Source organism: Myotis nattereri (assembly GCF_964212035.1).
Source record: "Myotis nattereri genome assembly, chromosome: X".
NCBI lineage: Eukaryota > Metazoa > Chordata > Mammalia > Chiroptera > Vespertilionidae > Myotis > Myotis nattereri.
The window spans coordinates 38,876,899-38,894,964 of NC_138078.1; the positions used below are offsets into that span (position 1 = coordinate 38,876,899).

At 45.3% G+C, this 18,066-nt stretch overlaps 1 protein-coding gene across 1 annotated transcript in view; it reads right to left on the reverse strand.

The window, feature by feature from the left end:
* Positions 1-18,066, reverse strand: part of ATP7A (ATPase copper transporting alpha) — a gene marked incomplete at its 3' end in the record, with an annotated part of 177,092 nt that overhangs the window by 74,261 nt on the left and 84,765 nt on the right. Inside the window, exons 3-4 of the mRNA XM_081080790.1 lie at positions 8,505-8,994; positions 7,260-7,985 (exon numbers count right to left, since the gene is read on the reverse strand). Coding sequence (XP_080936916.1) covers positions 7,260-7,985; positions 8,505-8,994 — 1,216 coding nt within the window. The remainder of the gene's footprint in view (positions 1-7,259; positions 7,986-8,504; positions 8,995-18,066) is intronic.

Here is an 18,066-nt window from a genome sequence, read left to right on the forward strand (position 1 = left end):
CATAGTGACCGGTTGTTCCGCCATTCGGTCGATTTGCATACTAGCCTTTCATTATATACTAGAGGCCCGGAGCACAAAAATTTGTGCACTCGGGGGGGAGAGGGGGTCCCTCAGCCCGGCCTGTGCCCTCTCGCAGTCTGGGACCCCTCGGGAGATAATGACCTGCTGGCTTAGGCCTGCTCCCGGGTGGCAGAGGGCAGGCCCAATCCCTAGGTGCAGCCCCTGGTCGGGCTCAGAGCAGGGCCGATTGGGGAATTGGGGTGCCGCCCCCTGTCATGCACAGAGCAGGGTGGATCGGGAGGTTGTGATGCCACCCCTACTTACGCTCAGGGTAGGGCCGATTGGGGGGTTGGGGCACCGCCCCCTGTCACACTCAAGGCAGGGTCGATGGGGAGGTTGCGGCGCCACCCTCTGTCACGCACAGAGCAGGGCTGATCAGGGGGTTGGGGCGCTGCCCCCTGTCACGCACAGAGCAGGGCCGATCAGGGGGTTGGGAGCTCTCCCCTGTCACGCACAGAGCAGGGCCCATCAGGAGGGTTGGGGCTCCATACCCTGTCACGCACAGAGCAGGGCCGATCAGGGGGTTGGGGCGCCACCCTCTATCACCCACAGAGCAGGGCTGATCAGGGGGTTGGGGCGCCTCCACTCTCACACTCAGGGTAGGGCCGATGGGGAGGTTATGGCTCTACCCTGTCACACACAGAGCAGGGCCCGTGGGGGGTGGTTGGGGTGCCATACCCTGTCACACACAGAGCAGGGCCAATCAGGGGGTTGGGGCGCCACAGCCTGTCACACACAGAGCCACAGGGCGATCAGGGGGTTAGGGAGCTCCCCACTATCAGGCACAGAGCAGGGCTGATCAGGGGGTTGGGGCGCCTTCCCGTCATGAACAGAGCAGGGCAGATAGGGAGGTTGTGGCCCCGCCCCCTGTCACACAAAGAGCCGCAGGGCGATCAGGGGGTTTGGTCGCTGCTCCCTGTCACGCTGATCCTGGTGCCAGGAGGCCTCGCGGCTCCGCTGATCCCGGTGCTGGGAGGCCTCGCTGCTCCGCTGATTCCAGTGCTGGGAGGCATATTACCCTTTTACTATATAGGATAGAGGCCTGGTGCAAGGGTGGGGGCTGGCTGATTTGCCCTGAAGGGTGTCCTGGATCAGGGTGGGGGTCCCCACTGGAGTGCCTGGCCAGCCTGGATGAGAGGAGGATGGCTGTTTGCAGCTGGTCAGACCCCCTTCAGGGTAGGGGTCCCCACTGGGGTGCCTGGCCAGTCTGGGTGAGGGGCTGAGGGCTGTTTTTAGGCTGGCGGGTGACTGAAGCTCCAACCTGTCCTTTTTTTCTTCTTTTTTGATTCTGGGCCAGCTTTAGCTCTGAGGCTTGGCTCCAGCTCTGAGGCCTCAGCTGCTGAAAGCAGGTATCTGGTTTGTTTGGGTTCTATAATTGTAACACTGTTGCGGTCCTGCTCACTCTAGCTCTGAGATCCCAGCTGGCTGAAAACAGAGATCTGCGTTTGTTCTTTAATTGAAACAATGTTGCAGTCCTGCTGGCTGAAGCCTGGCTCACTGAAAGCAGGTTTCTGGGGTTTTGTTTAGCTTCTATATTTGTAACAATGTTTCTTAAACTGCAAGCTCAGAGGCCGGCAAGGCAGGCGGGGAACGTTGACTTCCTCCGTCACTGAAGCAAGCAAGCCTCCTGTTCGCTTCAAGCTGCCTGGCTGTCGGCCGCCATCTTGGTTGGCAGTTAATTTGCATATCACCCTGATTAGCCAATGGGAAGGGTAGTGGAGGTACGGCTAATTACCATGTTTCTCTATTATTAGATAGGACTAGTGGCCTGGTGCACGAAATTCTTGCACGGGGGGGGTTCCCCTCAGCCCAGCCTGCACCCTCTCCAATCAGGGACCCCTTGGGGAATGTCCGACTGCCGGTTTAGGCCTGATCGGGAATAAACTGGCAGTCAGACATCCCTCTTGCAATCTGGGACTGCTGGCTCCTAACCGCTCACCTGCCTGCCTGCCTGATTGCCCCTAACCTCTCTCCCTGCCTGCCTGCCTGCCTGATTGCCCCTAACTGCCCTCCCCTGCTGGCCTGATCTTGCCCCCAACGGCCCTCCTCTGCTGGCCTGATCTCACCCCCAAATGCCCTCCCCTGCCAGTCTGATCTCACCCCCCAACTGCCCTCCCCTGCCAGCCTGGCTGCTCCCAACTGCCCTCCCCTGCTGGCCTGATCTTGCCCCCAAAGGTCCTCCCCTGCGGCCTGATCTCACCCCCAAATGCCCTTCTCTGCCAACCTGGTCACCCCCAACTTCCCTCACCTGCCAGCCTGATCTCACCCCCAACGTCCCTCCCCTGCTGGCCTGATCTCCCCTAATGGCCTCTGCCTCGGTACCTACCACCATGGCTTTGTCTAGAAGGAAGTCGGATTTCCGAAAGATGGCCGGTCGACCTGGTCTAATTAGCATATTACCGTTTTATTAGTATAGATTATATAGAATAGGATTGCTTAAGTGGGAGAGGGGAGCCTTTTTCAGCAGGAGGAGATGCTCTTGGCAGACAAAAATACATAATCCGTATATCTGGACTGATGGCCAGCCATATGCACTATACTGCCAAGCTAGTCATTAAAAAATTGAACCACTTTCTTACACCTTACACCAAACAGCTGTTGCCCTTAAAACCCCTCCTCAGCCCTCACCTTAGGTTCTGCCTTCACAGTTCACCCAGATTAAGTTCTGATTGGTCAGTTTCTATGCCAGTCAGCATCAAAAGCTCCACCTCCTAGGCAGCTATTGGCTCCTCGCACTTCACCCAGATTTGGTTCTGATTGGTCAGTTTCTATGCCAGTCAGCATCTCTGGGCCTATCTCTGGGCCTGATCAGAGAGGTGGGGCTGATCAGCAGCCCCCTGGACAGGCCCAGAGAGAAAGAGAGGCACAGCTGCTGGCCAGGCCCGGAGAGAAAGAGAGAGGCAAGGGCTGATCAACAGCTGCCACAGAGGCTACAGATCAGACCCTGCTTCTCTCTCCAGGCCTGATCCGCAGCCCCCTCTGCAGTCAGTGCTGGGTCGCCACGGCAACCCAGCACTGACTGTAGGACTGACTTCTGGTCGGTCAAGCCTTCAGTCGTTTTGGACGTTATAGACCCTGGGTTTTTATATAGGGATGATTACAGAACATTTCATCCCAAAGCAACAGCAGAATATACATTCATCTCAAGTACATGGAACATTCTGAAAGACCATGTGTTAGGACACAAACTAAACCTTAATAAGTTCAAGAAGATTGAAATCATATCAAGCATTTTCTCTGACCACAATGGTATAAAACTAAAAATCAATTAAAATAAAAAAACTGAAAAAAATTCTAATACTTGGAGGCTAAATAAAATATTAAATAACGAATGGGTTAACAATGAGATCAAGGAAGATATCAAAATCTTCATGGAAACAAATGAAAATGAACACACAACAACCCAAAACCTATGGGACAACCTGAAAGCAGTCCTGAGAAGGAAGTTCATAGCATTATAAATCTGCCTCAAGAAGCCAGAAAAATCTCAACTAAATAATCTAATCCTACACTTAAAAGAAGTAGAAAAAGAACAACAAACAAAGCTCAGAGTAAGTAGAAGGAATAAAATAATAAAGATTAGAGCAAAAATAAATGACATAGAGACAAAATAATAAATAATACAAATGATCAATAAAAGTAAGAGGTGGTACTTTGAAAGATAAAGAAGATTGACAAACCTTTAACCAGACTCATCACGAAAAAAAGAGAGAGGTCCCAAATAAATAAAATCAGAAATGACAGGAGAAGTAACAACGGATACCATTGAAATACAAAGGATTGCAAGAAAATACTATGAACAACTATATGCCAAAACGCTAGACTACCTGGGTGAAATGGATACATTCCTAGAAACACACAATCTTCCCAAACTAAGCCAGGAAGAATCAGAAAAACTGAACAGACCAATTACAACTAATAAAATCAAAGCATTAATTTAAAAAAAAACTCCCAGCAAACAAAACTCTTGGATGGGATGGCTTCACAGCCAGATTTTATCAAATATTCAAGAAAGAACTAACACCCATCCTTCTCAAACTATTCCAAAAAATTCAAGAGGAGGGAAGACTATCAAGCTCTTTTTTCGAGGCCAGTATTATCCTAATTCCTATACCAGATAAAGGCACTACAATGGAAAAAAATTGTTATCCCTGATGAACATAGATGCTAAAGTCCTCAACAAATATTAGCAAGCCAGATCCAGCAATACATTAAATAGATCAGCCCTAGATGGTTTTGCTCAGTGGATAGAGTGTCAGCCTGCGGACCTAGGGGTCCTAGGTTCGATTCCAATTAAGGACACATGCCCAGGTTTCAGGCTCGATCCCCAGTGGGGGGCATGCAGGAGGCAGCCGATGGATGATTCTCCCTCATCACTGATGTTCTTATCTCTCTCTTCCTCTCCCTTCCTCTCTAAAATCAATAAAAATATATTTTTTAAAAAAAGATCATACACCATAATCAAGTGAAATTTATTCTGAGGATGCAAGGTTGGTACAATATCCAAAAAACAATAAGCGTTATACTTCATATAATCAAAATGAAGGATAAAAATCGCAAGATCATATCAACAGATGCAGAAAAGGCATTAGATAAAATCCAGCACCCATTTTTGATAGAAACTCTCAGCAAAATGGGACTAGAAGGATCATACCTCAATATAATAAAGGCCATATATGACAAACCCACAACCAATATCATACTCAATGGGCAAAAACTAAAAGCATTCCCTTAAGATCAAGAAGAAGACAGGGATGTCCACTTTCACCAGTTTTATTCAACATAGTACTAGAAGTCCTAGCCACAGCAATCAGAAGAAGAAATAAAAGGCATCCAAATTGGAAAAGGGAAAGTAAAACTGTTATTACTCGCAGATGACATAATTTTGTATGTAAAAACCCCTGAAGAGTCCACCAAAAACTACTAGATCTAATAAAAGAATTCGGCAAAGTGGCAGGATACAAAATTAATACTCAGTAGTCGGTGGCATTTTTATACACCAACAATGAACTATCACAAAGATTAATTAAGAAAAGAATCCACACTAGCTGGTGTAGCTCAGTTGGAGTATCGTCCCATGTACCGGAGGGTTGCAGGTTCAATTCCTGATCAGGACACACATGCAAGTTTCATCCCCTATTGGGCACATATAGGAAGTAAACGATCAATGTTTCTCTCTCTCCATCTCCCTTTCTCTTTCTCTCTCTCTCTCTCTCTCTCTCTCTCTCTCAAAAAAAAAAAAAATCCCATTTACTACTGCAACAACAAAAATAAGGTACCTTGGAATAAATTTAGCCAAGGGAGTAAAAGACCTGTACACAGAAAATTATAAGATACTGAAGAAAGAAACTGAGGAATATATAAATAAGTAGGGGCATATAACTTGTCCATGGATAAGAAAAAATAACATCATTAAAATATCCATCACACCCAAAGCAATCTACAGATTCAATGCAATTCCTATTAAAATACCAATGGCATACCTCACAGATTTTGAACAAATATTCCAAACATTTATATGAAACCAAGAAAGACTCCAAATAGCCTCAACAATCTTGAGAAACAAGAATAAAGTTAGAGGTATCATACTACCTGATATCAAACTATAGTACAAGGCTATATTAATCAAAACAGCATGGTACTACACAAGAACCTCAAATTCTGTTCCATTGACCAGAATAAGGGACCCAGAATAAATTGACCTTTATGGTCAATTAATATTTAACGAGATGCAAGAGCATACAATGGGGTAAAGACAGTCTCTTCAATAAATAGTGTTGGCAAAATTTGACAGATACTTGCCAAAAAAGATAAACTACACCACCAACTTGCAGCATACACAAGAATAAATTCAAAATGGATTAAAAATTTAAATGTAAGTCACAAACCCATAAAAATCCTAGAAGAAAACATAGGCAGTAAATTTTCAGGTATTTCTTTTAGCAATATTTTTGCAAATATATCTAGTCAGGAGAGGGAAACAAAGGAAAATATTAAAAATGGGACTACATAAAACTTAAAAGCTTTTGTACAACAAAAAGAACCATCAACAAAATGAAAAGGAAACCCACTGAATGGGAGAACATATTTGCCAATGAAACATCTGATAAGGGGTTAATTTCTAAAATATATAAAGAACTTATACTATTCAACACCAAGAAGAAGAAAAAACAATTTAAAAAATGGACAAAGAACACGAATAGACACTTCTTGAAAGAGAACATAGTGATAGCCAATACGCATGAAAAAATGCTTAACATCAGAGAAATGCAAATTAAAATTACAATGAGATATCACCTCATACCTGTCAGAATGGCTATCATCAATAAATCAATGAACAAGTGTTGGAGAGTATATGGAGAAAAGGGAACTCTTGTGTACTGCTGGTGAGAATTCAGATTGGTGCAGCCACTTAGAAAAACAGTATGGAGTTTCCTCAAAAAATAAAAAATTGAACTGCCTTTTGATTCAGTGATTCCACTTCTGGGAATGTCTGAAAAAACCTAGAACACTAATTCAAAAGAATATATACATCCCTATGTTCATTGTAGCATTATTTACAAAAGACAAGATATAAAACAGCTCAGGTGATCAGCAGTAGATGAGAGGGTAAAAAACTGTGGTACATTTACACAGTGAAATACTAAAAGGAAATCTTACCTTTTGCTACAGCATGGATGGACTCAGACAATAGTATGTTAAGTGAAATAAGTCAGTCAGAGAAAGACAAATACCATATGATCTCACTTATATGTGGAATCTAATAAACAAAACAAACTGATGAACAAAATAGAAACAGGAGCCTGGATACATGGAACAGACCAGAGAGCTGTCAGAGAGGAGCAGGACTGGGCAGCTGTATGAAAGAAGAAGGTGAAGGGATTAAGCACAAAAAGTGTGTGTGTGTGTGTGTGTGTGTGTGTGAGGTATATATAAAACATACAGAAACAGACAACAATATGGTGATAGAGGGAAAAGGGCGTAGGGACTAGGTTTGGTGGTCTATGGGGGGAAGGGAACAGGAACATAAAGAGACTTTGCTTGGGGCAGTGGGCACCCAATCCTGTGTGCAGATGGTGTTTTGTTGAGTTGTACACTTGAAACCTGTTTGATTTTGTGAACCAATGTCACCCCAATAATTCAATAAAAAGCAAAATAAATAAATAAATGAAAAATAAAAGAAAAAAGTGATAAATTACCTGACAAGGTAGCATCAAATCCCATGTCTTCTATAGCTTTTCTCAAAGTTTCTGGAGAGGTCAGTAGAGGATCATATTCAACAGTTCCATTGGCATTTGCAAGGGATACTAGTATGGATTTTACACCTGCCTTCTTTGATATGACACCTTCAATAGACTGCACACATGAATTACAAGTCATGCCATCAATGTTTATCACAGTTTCTTGAGTCAGAGGCTGGCTAACTATGTTCAAAGGAATCTTTTGAAGAGATGAGCTGGAGGGAGAGTTTAAGGTACTCTCAGCTCCACTTATAATACTAACTCTGTATTGTCCTGGTGATACAGCCTCTATTGCTTTTCTCAGAGTTTCTGGAGTGACTAAGCTTGCACTGTATTTTACTACAGCAGATCTATTCTCTAAAGAAACCACTATGCTGCTTACATATTGGAGTGTAGATAAAGCACTTTCAATATTTGACACACATGATTTACAATGCATGCCATCTATGATGAAAGTGACTGTGGAATCATTGGTATATGATGGATTCCTTTGCTGTGATCCTTCTGAGAATTTGACTGGTGTGTTTTTTAGACGTTCTATATCAATACTTCCCAATCTGAGGTATTTGGGCTGCTTTTTGACGAATGCTGGAAAGCCCGCAGCTTCAATCTGCTTTTTTATTTCCTCTACTGTGATAAGATGAGGTTGATAAACAACAGTAGCTTCTTGGTTGTCCAGGGAGACTAATTAATAAAAAGAAAAACAATTATTTAATTCAATTATCCTTGGGCTACTTCAGAAAACATTCTGTAGACCAAATCAATACCACACAAAATTGTTTCTCTCTCATTGTTGTTATTATCCTTTGTTAAAACAATTATTTTCTTTTCAGAAAATGTTATTGACATATACTGGAAAAAGTAAAAGATATGACCACTGTATCTATGGTCTCCAAGTTTCTGCATGCCTGAGTAGAAATATTAGTTATAAAGAAAACCCCAGGCATGTTGCATTAAGAACTCTGAACTCCATGAATCACCACCCCAACTGCCTTTTCTGCTAGTTCAAGACTCATGTAACTTTTAATCATTAGCTTTACTGATAATAATCCTGGGAATACACTATACCTCAGATTTCAATGAAGCAATAAGCATTCCAGTCCCACAGATTCAAATCCCATGCTTAAGAATAAAGCAGAAAGTTAAAACGCCAAGCAGAAAGCTGAGCCTTACAAAATAAACAAATAACACCTGATGTATTACCTTTAATTCGCTGAACACCTTGTAATTTCCCTATCTTTCCTTCAATGGTGCTAGTGCATGAATGGCAGGTCATTCCTTCCACTTTCATCTTCAGCATGACTTCACCGGCTTGAGCCATACTATAATCTTCACAAGTTCCTGACTTTTTCTCCAGAGTTCCAGTATCTAAACTGAGATCCGGAACTAGCTCTATTATCTGATTGGCATTCACTAAAGAAGGAATTATTGTCACCACTGCAGTTCTTTGCTGAGGGGAAATTTTAATATCTGTGACACCCTTGGTCTTGAGCAATATACTTTGGATATGGTCCCATGGCGGAGTCGGTGAAGCAATGGCACTTAGAAACACAGTGTTGGTTAAAACAGGGAAAGGATTAGGATTGTGAAGAATAGCATCAAAGCCCATGTCATCAATAGCTTCCTGTAGGGTCTTTGGAGTCTGTAGTTTAGGGTCATAAATAATAGTTGCAGTTTTTTCTTCCAGTGAAACCTTTGGAGGAAAATTTCAGAAGTCAGTTTAATTAAATTACATGACATAGAACCTAAAAACAATCATTGCACACCACATTTTAAAATGAAAAAAAAAATAGTACAATCTACTAGTAATGGAGTTTCTCTACTACTTCTCAACACTACTATTATCTTTGGAAAGAAACACAAATGTCTTGTGTACCTACAGGAATGGTAAAGTTATATGTAGGTGTACATGACTCAGGTACTGATCATGCCTTTGAAACATACTCATAGACAAACACACCCTAGACCTACTACCATGACTGTGTGCATCTCTTTGGTTGATATATTACAAAAATTTATAATGTAGTCACTCACTCTCTCAGACACACGTACTCTGGGTTGGAAATCAGAAGATCTGAGTTCCAGTATCACTTCTCCACCTAGTAGCCAACCATACCCATTAGTTCTACCATCTGAAAAATGGGAACTATGCCTTATTGTCTTCCGGGTTGTTATAAGGATCAGATGAGTAAACAGATAGGAAAGCAGTTCTTTGCAGCAGCGAATAATATAAAAGTAAACATTGAACGACTAATATTTATCAAGAACTTATTATATGTGCCAAGAACTGGGATTCTCAGGATGCAAAGCTGAGTATGACATAGTCACAGGAAACAATACTAGAAGAGAGAATAGAGAAAATGGACAGCCATTCATTCCTGAAAATATGGCTTCTTAGCAGTGATAATACCAGAATGTTATAAGACAAACAGAAATCAACAAGGATATATGAGGCAGGAAATTCCAGACAAATGGATGCACAAAAGTAGAGAAATATGACAGGCTGAAGAATTAAGCAACTGCTTTATTATAGGGCCTCTTGTATGCCAATAATAGTTTAAAATTTATCCTATCTATAATAATAAAAGCATAATATGCTAATTAGACTGGACATCCTTCCGGACGACCTTCTGGATGAAGCTGGGGCTGCGAGGGAAGCCTGGATCCCAGGTTCCTGCTGGCGGCCAGAGGGAAGCCCAGGTCCCAGGTGACGGAGGGAAGCTAGTGCCGACAGCTGGGGAAGGAAGACCTACTCTTGCATGAATTTTGTGCATAGGGCCTCTAGTAGGTAACAAAGAGCGATGGAAAAGTTAAGCAGGGGGGTGACATGATCATATTTGCATTTTAGAGAAGAATCATTTTGGAGGCACTGTGGAAGATTATGTTGGGGTGGAATGAAGTGACATGGGAGAATGGGAGATCAGTTAGGAGGTTATTGTAATTGCAATAATGGTACAACAGAAATCTGAATTAAGGCATGAATGCTGGGGGTAAAGAGAAAAGGGGCAGTGCCAAGATAAAGTTTAGGAGGGCAAGACCTAGTAAAGAGAGTATAGAGCAGCCGTGGGCAAACTACGGCCCGCGGGCCGGATCCGGCCCGTTTGAAATGAATAAAACTAAAAAAAAAAAAAGACCGTACCCTTTTATGTAATGATATTTACTTTGAATTTATATTAGTTCACACAAACACTCCATCCATGCTTTTGTTCCGGCCCTCCGGTCCAGTTTAAGAACCCATTGTGGCACTCGAGTCAAAAAGTTTGCCCACCCCTGGTATAGAGGGTAAAGGAGATGAGTAAGATGACTTAAAGGTTTCTGGCTTGGGCCAGTGGATATCAGAGAGAAAAGGAAAACTGGAGGAGGTTGAGAGGTTGTAGTGGAGAGAAAAAAAATGAATTTTGTTTTAGACCTGTTGATTTTGAGTGGTAATAGGGTATTAATGTTCTAAGGGCTGATAAAATATGGGCACTATTATCATTATTATTGGTTCCTACTAAAAAGCTTTGTTCCATAAAATAAAAACAACCCTAAAAATATAATTAAAAGTAATTCAGAGTAGGAAATCTCATTTTAAATCAGCTACAATAGTTATATAGTTAAATCTTCCACTTATTTTAATATATCATATTTTATCTCTCCTTTAGCTTCTCCCTCATCATTGATGTTTCTATCTCTCTCTCTCTCCCTTCCTCTCTGACATAAATAAATATATATATACATACACACACACACATACATATACATACACACACATACTGCAGAATAGCCACACCACATATAGTTTGGACATATATTTTGAAAGAGATTCATTATAAACATAGCCACTATAAAATGAAGGCTTTTGTGTTTTTAAAGAGATTTTCTTTTAAACTCTAATATCACCAGCCTGAGGCCAAATGATTTTCTAAGAAAATTACTTTAAAAATTTAAACATTTAAGCTAAAGGGGATGACAGAGGTCAGATGAGGGGTGGGGAAAGAGTGACCATAAAAAGGCAGCACAAGGGAGTTTTGGGTGGTGATGGGACTGTGCTATCCTGGTTGTAGTGGTAATTAAATGAATCTATATTTGTGTTAAAATTCAAGAAACTAAAAAAAAAATATAGAACTATACACCAAAAAGAAGTCAATTTTATTGTATGATAATTTTAAACATATATTAAATAAGATAAAAATTCAGTACCTCAGTTTCAATAGCCATATTTCAAGTGTTCAATGGCCAATGTAGCTAGTAGCTGCCATACAGGACAGGTTAGATATAGCACATTTCCATCATTGCAGAAAGTTCCATTGGACAGTATCACTCTAGGTACTAATCTTTCTGATAGAGTACTGAAATTTTAAAAAAGGAAGGGGGATTCTTTTCCTTTTATGATTAAATACATTGTACCATGTATCTATAAAAGAAGACCTGGTTTTGAGATTTTTAAATTTTTTATTTTTTTAATTAAATTTATTGGAGTAACAGTTAATATCATTATATAGGTTTCAGGTGTGCAACTTTATAATACTACATCATCTGTATATTTTATCATGTGCTCACCACCCAAAGTTTAGTCTCCTTCTATCACTGTATATTTTATTGTCACCTTAAACCCCTTTACCCTCTTCATCATCCTCCCACCCCTTGAGCTAATTTTCCCCCTAAAAATGTCAATTTATCAACATACCCAATGAGAAATTATTCTCAAAACTGATTTTTTAAAAGCAAAATTTACTTTGTCACTGGATGTTTTTCTGCACTCTCTACTGCTTCAGCCTATCTTCTATTGATAAAAAGATGTAAGGAAATAAGGAAACTGTATATATAAATACTATATAAAAACTTTTATTACCCTATGTTTTTTTCATGCTGCAGATTGGAAAACATTTTCTTATTTAGTAATTTCTATGTGTGTGTTTTAAAACAAGCAACCACACTTGCACACAAAAATGTTCCCCTTGTTCCCTTTTGCAGTAATAGGACTCAACTTTTCCTCTGAATGTTAGATATCAAAGAGACTTTTCAAGCCTAAGATCTCAAAGGAAACAAAAACAAGCAACTCCTTTTTTCTATTAAGAGAAAATTCATATAATGATTATCTCAAAACTGTTCTGGATGCCAAATCCTTGAGCAGGAAGCTAAAATAGCATTTATTTATTCAACAAATATTGACTGCATGCTTATTATATGCCTGGCACTGTGCTAGCTGCTAAGTATACAGTAGTGAACAAAAACAGGTACAGACTCCATAGAGTCAGAAATTGCTTGTAGCAGTCTGATTCTGGTTCTGTCCAGCTGTCCTTTCACATGATCACCACCCACGAAAACCACCTCTGCCTATTCCCCACATTGTTCCAAAGTTCAGCTTGTCTTTTTCTCAGAACTTTTCATTAGGGACCAAAGCTGTTATTTTTATTTTCAGAGGAACAATTTTCCCATTATATCAACAGTTCCTTTGAAAATAAGCATACAACAAAAAAAGGAGACATATGTACTACTATTTGTAATACTTTAAACACGAAAATAAAAATTTGAGAAAAAAGAAAAGAAACATACAACAGTCTACAAATAATGAATGTGGTTCATAGAAAGAACTCAAGGGGGAGGACTAGACACTGTATTTAGATGAAGGCAGGAGTGAGAGAGTAGAAAATAAATTAAATGTTCTCTGTGCCCTCAATAACATTAATAGGGATGTAGAGAATACTGTCCACACAGATGGCAAAGATCCATTATTTTAATGCATAAGGTGTTCTTTATCTATTGAAATGTCTAAAATATGAAATTCAGGCATAGTATAATTTATCTGTATGTGATTTCTGTATAATTCGCATAAATATTGAAAGTCTATATCAGCTATTCTCAAGCATGATGAAATCTAGAACGTAGGAGAAATCACCCTAATTCTAAGAGCTGCAGTATCTTGAGGTACTGGACCAGATAATCCCTTTTAGCTCTACTCCTATATAATAAAAGCCTAATATGCTATGTGTCCAGTCATCCAGTGATGCATTCAACCAATCAAAGCATAATATGCTAATGATATGCTACGCTCAACCACTTGCTATGACGTGCAATGACCACAAGGGGACAGTTAACTGGTCAACCAGTCACTATGATGTGCACTGACCACCAGAGGGTAGATGCTCTGACTGGTAGGTCAGCTTGCTGCTGGGGGCCAGCTGATTGGGACTGAGCAAGATGGGCTGGACATGCCCTGGAGCTCTCCCGCGGTTTCTCCCCAGCTGGCTAACCACCCACATTGCTCCCTGGCCCAGATCGTGCACTGATGAGGTCCTTCAGCCTGACCTGTGCTCCCTTGCAATCTGGGACCCCTTGGGGGATGTTGGAGAGCCGGTTTCAGCATGATCCCGCAGGCCAGGCCAACGGACCCCACTGATGCATGAATTCGTGCACCAGGCCTTCTAGTTTTCTATAAAAGCTAAAAACTATGTCACTACCACTTCTTGGGTTGTCATTAGTACATTTCTCTCTTTTGTATTCATATATATATATATATATATATATATATATATATATCCTACCTAATAATAGACAAACATGGTAATTAACCATACCTCTGCTACACTTCCCATTGGCTAATCAGGGTGATATGCAAATTAACTGCCAACCAAGATGGCGGCCGGCAGCCATGCAGCTGAAGCGAACATGAGGCGTGGTTGCCCCGGCAATGGAAGAAGCCAAAGTTCCCCGCCTGCTGAACCCGGCTCTGAGCCTGAAAGCAATAGCTCCGAAATGCAACTATGTTTCAATTATAGAAGTGAAACAAACCGCAGAGACCTGCTTACACACAGCCGGCATCGGAGCTGGAGCTGCAACAAAGTTTCAATTACAGAAGGTAAATAAATCCCAGAATAAAAAAGAAAAAAAGGAGAGACCGGAAGCTTCAGTTGCAGGCTTGGCCCACCTGAAAACAGCCCTCAGCCCCTCATCCAGGATGGCCAGGCAGCCCAGTGGGGACCCCCACCCTGAAGGGGATGCGGGCAGCCTGAAAACAGCCATCAGCTCCTCACCCAGGCTGGCCAGGCACCCAAGCGGGACACCCAACCTGATCCGGGACACCATTCAAGGCAAACCAGCTGGCCCCCACCCATGCACCAGGCCGATATCCTATGTAATAAAAGGGTAATATGCAAACTGACCCTAACATCAGAAAGACTGGGAATGACTGGTCACTTTGACACACACTGACCACCAGGGGGCAGATGCTCAATGTAGGAGTTGCCCCCTGGTGGTCAGTGCACTCCCACATGGAGGAGCTCTGCTCAGCCACAAGCCAGGCTGACGGCTGCCAGTACAGCGGTGGTGGTGGAAGCCTCTCCTGCCTCCTCAGCAGCACTAAGGATGTCCGACTGCAGCTTAGGTCTCCTCCCTGCTGGCAAGTCGACATCCCCCAAGGGCTGCCAGACTGCCAGAGGAATGTCTGATTGCCAGTTTAGGCCCAATCCCCTGGGGAGCAGGCCTTAGCCAGCAGATGGTCATCCCCCAAGGGGTCCCAGACTGTGAGAGGGCACAGGCCGGGCTGAGGGACACCCCCCCGAGTGCACAAAATGTTGTGCACCGGGTCTCTAGTATCCTACCTAATAAAAGAGAAACATGGTAATTAGCATACATCCGCTACCCTTCCCATTGGCTATTCAGGGCGATATGCAAATTAACTGTCAGCCAAGATGGCGGCCGGCAGCCAGGAAGCTTGAAACTAACATGAGGCTTGCTTGCTTCAGTGACAGAGAACTCCAACGTTCCCCGCCTGCCGCTGCCGGCCTCTGAGCTTGCAGTTTGAAACATTGTTACAAATATAGAAGCTAAACAAAACCCCAGAAACCTGCTTTCAGCCTGCCGAGATCTCAGAGCTGGAGTTGATACACTGTTTCGATTATAGAACAAAAACAAACCAGATACCTGTTTTCAGTAGCTGAGGCCTCAGAGCTGGAGCCAGAGCTAAAGCTGGCCCAGAATAAGAAGAAAAAAAAAAGAAAAAAAGGAGCGGTTGGGAGCTTCAGTCACCCACCAGCCTGAAAACAGCCCTCAGCCCCTCACCCAGACTGGCCAGGCACCCCAGTGGGGACCCCCACCCTGAAGGGTGTGTGACCAGCTGCAAAAAGCCATCATCCGCCGAAACTGGTTTGGCTCAGTGGATAGAGCGTCGGCCTGTGGACTGAAGGGTCCCAGGTTCGATTCCGGTCAAGGGCATGTACCTGGGTTGCGGGCACACCCCCAGTAGGAGATGTGCAGGAGGCAGCTGATCGATGTTTCTCTCTCATCGATGTTTCTAACTCTCTATCCCTCTCCCTTCCTCTCTGTAAAAAATCAATAAAATATATTTAAAAAAAAAAAAGCCATCATCCCCTCACCCAGGCTGGCCAGGCACCACAGTGGGGACCCCCACCCTGATCCAGGACACCCTTCAGAGCAAACCAGCCGGCCCCCACCCGTGTACCAGGCCTCTATCCTATATAGTAAAAGGGTAATATGCCTCCCAGCACCGGGATCAGTGGAGCCGAGAGGCCTCCCGGCACCAGAATCAGTGTGATGGGGGCAGCGCCCAACCCCCCTGATTGCCCTGCGGCTCTGTGTGTGACAGGGGGCAGGGCCACAACCTCCCTATTTGCCCTGCTCTGTTCGTGACAGGGGAAGGCGCCCCAACCCCCTGATCAGCCCCGCTCTGTGCCTGATATGGGGGAGCTCCCCAACCCCCTGATTGCCCTGCAACTCTGTGTGTGACAGGCTGCGGCACCCCAACCCCCTGATCGGCCCTGCTCTGTGTGTGACAGGGTGCGGCGCCCCAACCCCCTGATCGGCCCTGCTCTGTTTGTGACAGGGTGTGGCACCCCAACCGCCCCCCAAGGGGCCCTGCTCTGTGTGTGACGGGGTAGAGCCATAACCTCCCCATCGGCCCTGCCCTGAGTGTGAGACTGGCGGCGCCCCAACCCCTTGATCAGCCCTGCTCTGTGCATGACAGGGGGGAGCTCTCCAACCCCCTGATGGGCCCTGCTCTGTGCGTGACAGGGTACGGAGCCCCACCCCCCTGATGGGCCCTGCTCTGTGCATGACTGGGGGCAGCGCCCCAACCCCCTGATTGGCCCTGCTCTGTGCGTGACAGGGAGTGGCACTGCAACCTCCCCATCGACCCTGCCTTGAGTGTGACAGGGGGCGGTGCCCCAACCCCCCAATCGGCCCTACCCTGAGCGTGACTGAGGGTGGCATCGCAACCTCCCGATCTGCCCTGCTCTGTGCATGACAGGGGGCGGCACCCCAACTCCCCAATCGGCCCTGCTCTGAGCCTGACCAGGGGCTGCACCTAGGGATTGGGCCTGCCCTCTGCCACCCAGGAGCAGGCCTAAGCCAGCAGGTCGTTATCTCCCGAGGGGTCCCAGACTGCAAGAGGGCCCAGCCGGGCTGAGGGACCTCCCCCTCCCCCCTGAGTGCACAAATTTTTGTGCACCGGGCTCTAGTATCTACACTAATAAAAGAGAAAAATGGTAATTGGCGTACGGCGATACCTTTTTCATTGGCTAATCAGGGCTATATGCAAATTAACTGCCAACTAAGATTGGCAGTTAACTGCCAACAAGATGGCGGCTAATTTGCATATGTAGGCACAATGCAGGGAGGCGAAAGGGAAAGCAGGAAGAAGCACCCTGCCACTGACAGTGATCGGAAACCCAGGGGGGAGCTAAGAGCTGGGGGGCAGGGCAAAGGCGGCCCTGGGGTCGCCTTTGCCCTGCCCCCCAGCCATGATCGGAGAATCAGGTGCCTTTGCCGCCCTGGCCAGTGATAGCAGGAAGTAGGGGTGGAGCCAGCGATGGGAGCTGGGCACGGTCGAAGTTGGCAGTCCCAGGAGCTAGGGGTCCCTTGCCTGGGCCTAAAGCGTAGCCCACGATCACGGCGCCCCCCGCTGCCATTGCAGGTCCCCGCTGCCCGGGCCGGACGCCTAGGCCAGAGGTGTTAGGCCTGGGCAGGGGCGGAGCCTGCAACCGCGGGGAGCTGCGGGTCCCCTGCCCAGGCCTGACACTTCTGCCGGAGGCCTCAGGCCTGGTCAAGGGGCCGATCCGGTGATTGGTGATCGGAGGGTGATGAGGGTCAACTCCTCTGGCCGAGGCATCAGGCCTGGGTGGGGGGCGGAGCCGGGGATTGGGGGGATATGATGGTCCCCTTGCCCAGGCCTGAAACCTGGGTCAGAGGCGTCAGGCTTGGGCGGGGGGTGGAGCAAGCGATCAGAGGGAGATGGGGGTCCCCTGCCCAGGCATGATTCCTGGGCCAGAGGCCTCAGGCCTGGGCGGGGGCCAGAGCCAGTGATTGGGGGGAGATGGGGGTCCCCTGTCCAAGCCTGACACCTCTGGCGGAGGCATCAGGCCTGGGCAAGGGGCCGATCAGGCGATCGGAGGGTGATGGGGGTCAACGCCTGAGGGCTCCCAGTATGTGAGAGGGGGCAGGCTGGGCTGAGGGACACTCCCTCCCCCCCACCCAGTGCACGAATTTCGTGCACTGGGCCCCTAGTATATATATAAAAGCCTAAGCCACCGTTTGACTATTCGACCAGTAGCTATGATGCACACTGACCACCAGGGGGCAGATGCTCAACACACAGGCATGGAAACATGGAACTGATTGATGAATCTCAGAGGGAAGGGAGGAAGGGAGAGGGCGGAAAGAGATTAACCAAAGATCTTATATGCATACTAGAGGCCTAGTGCATGGATTCGTGCACTGGTGGGGTCCTTTGGCCTGGGCCGTGGAGATCGGGCCGAAACCAGCCCAG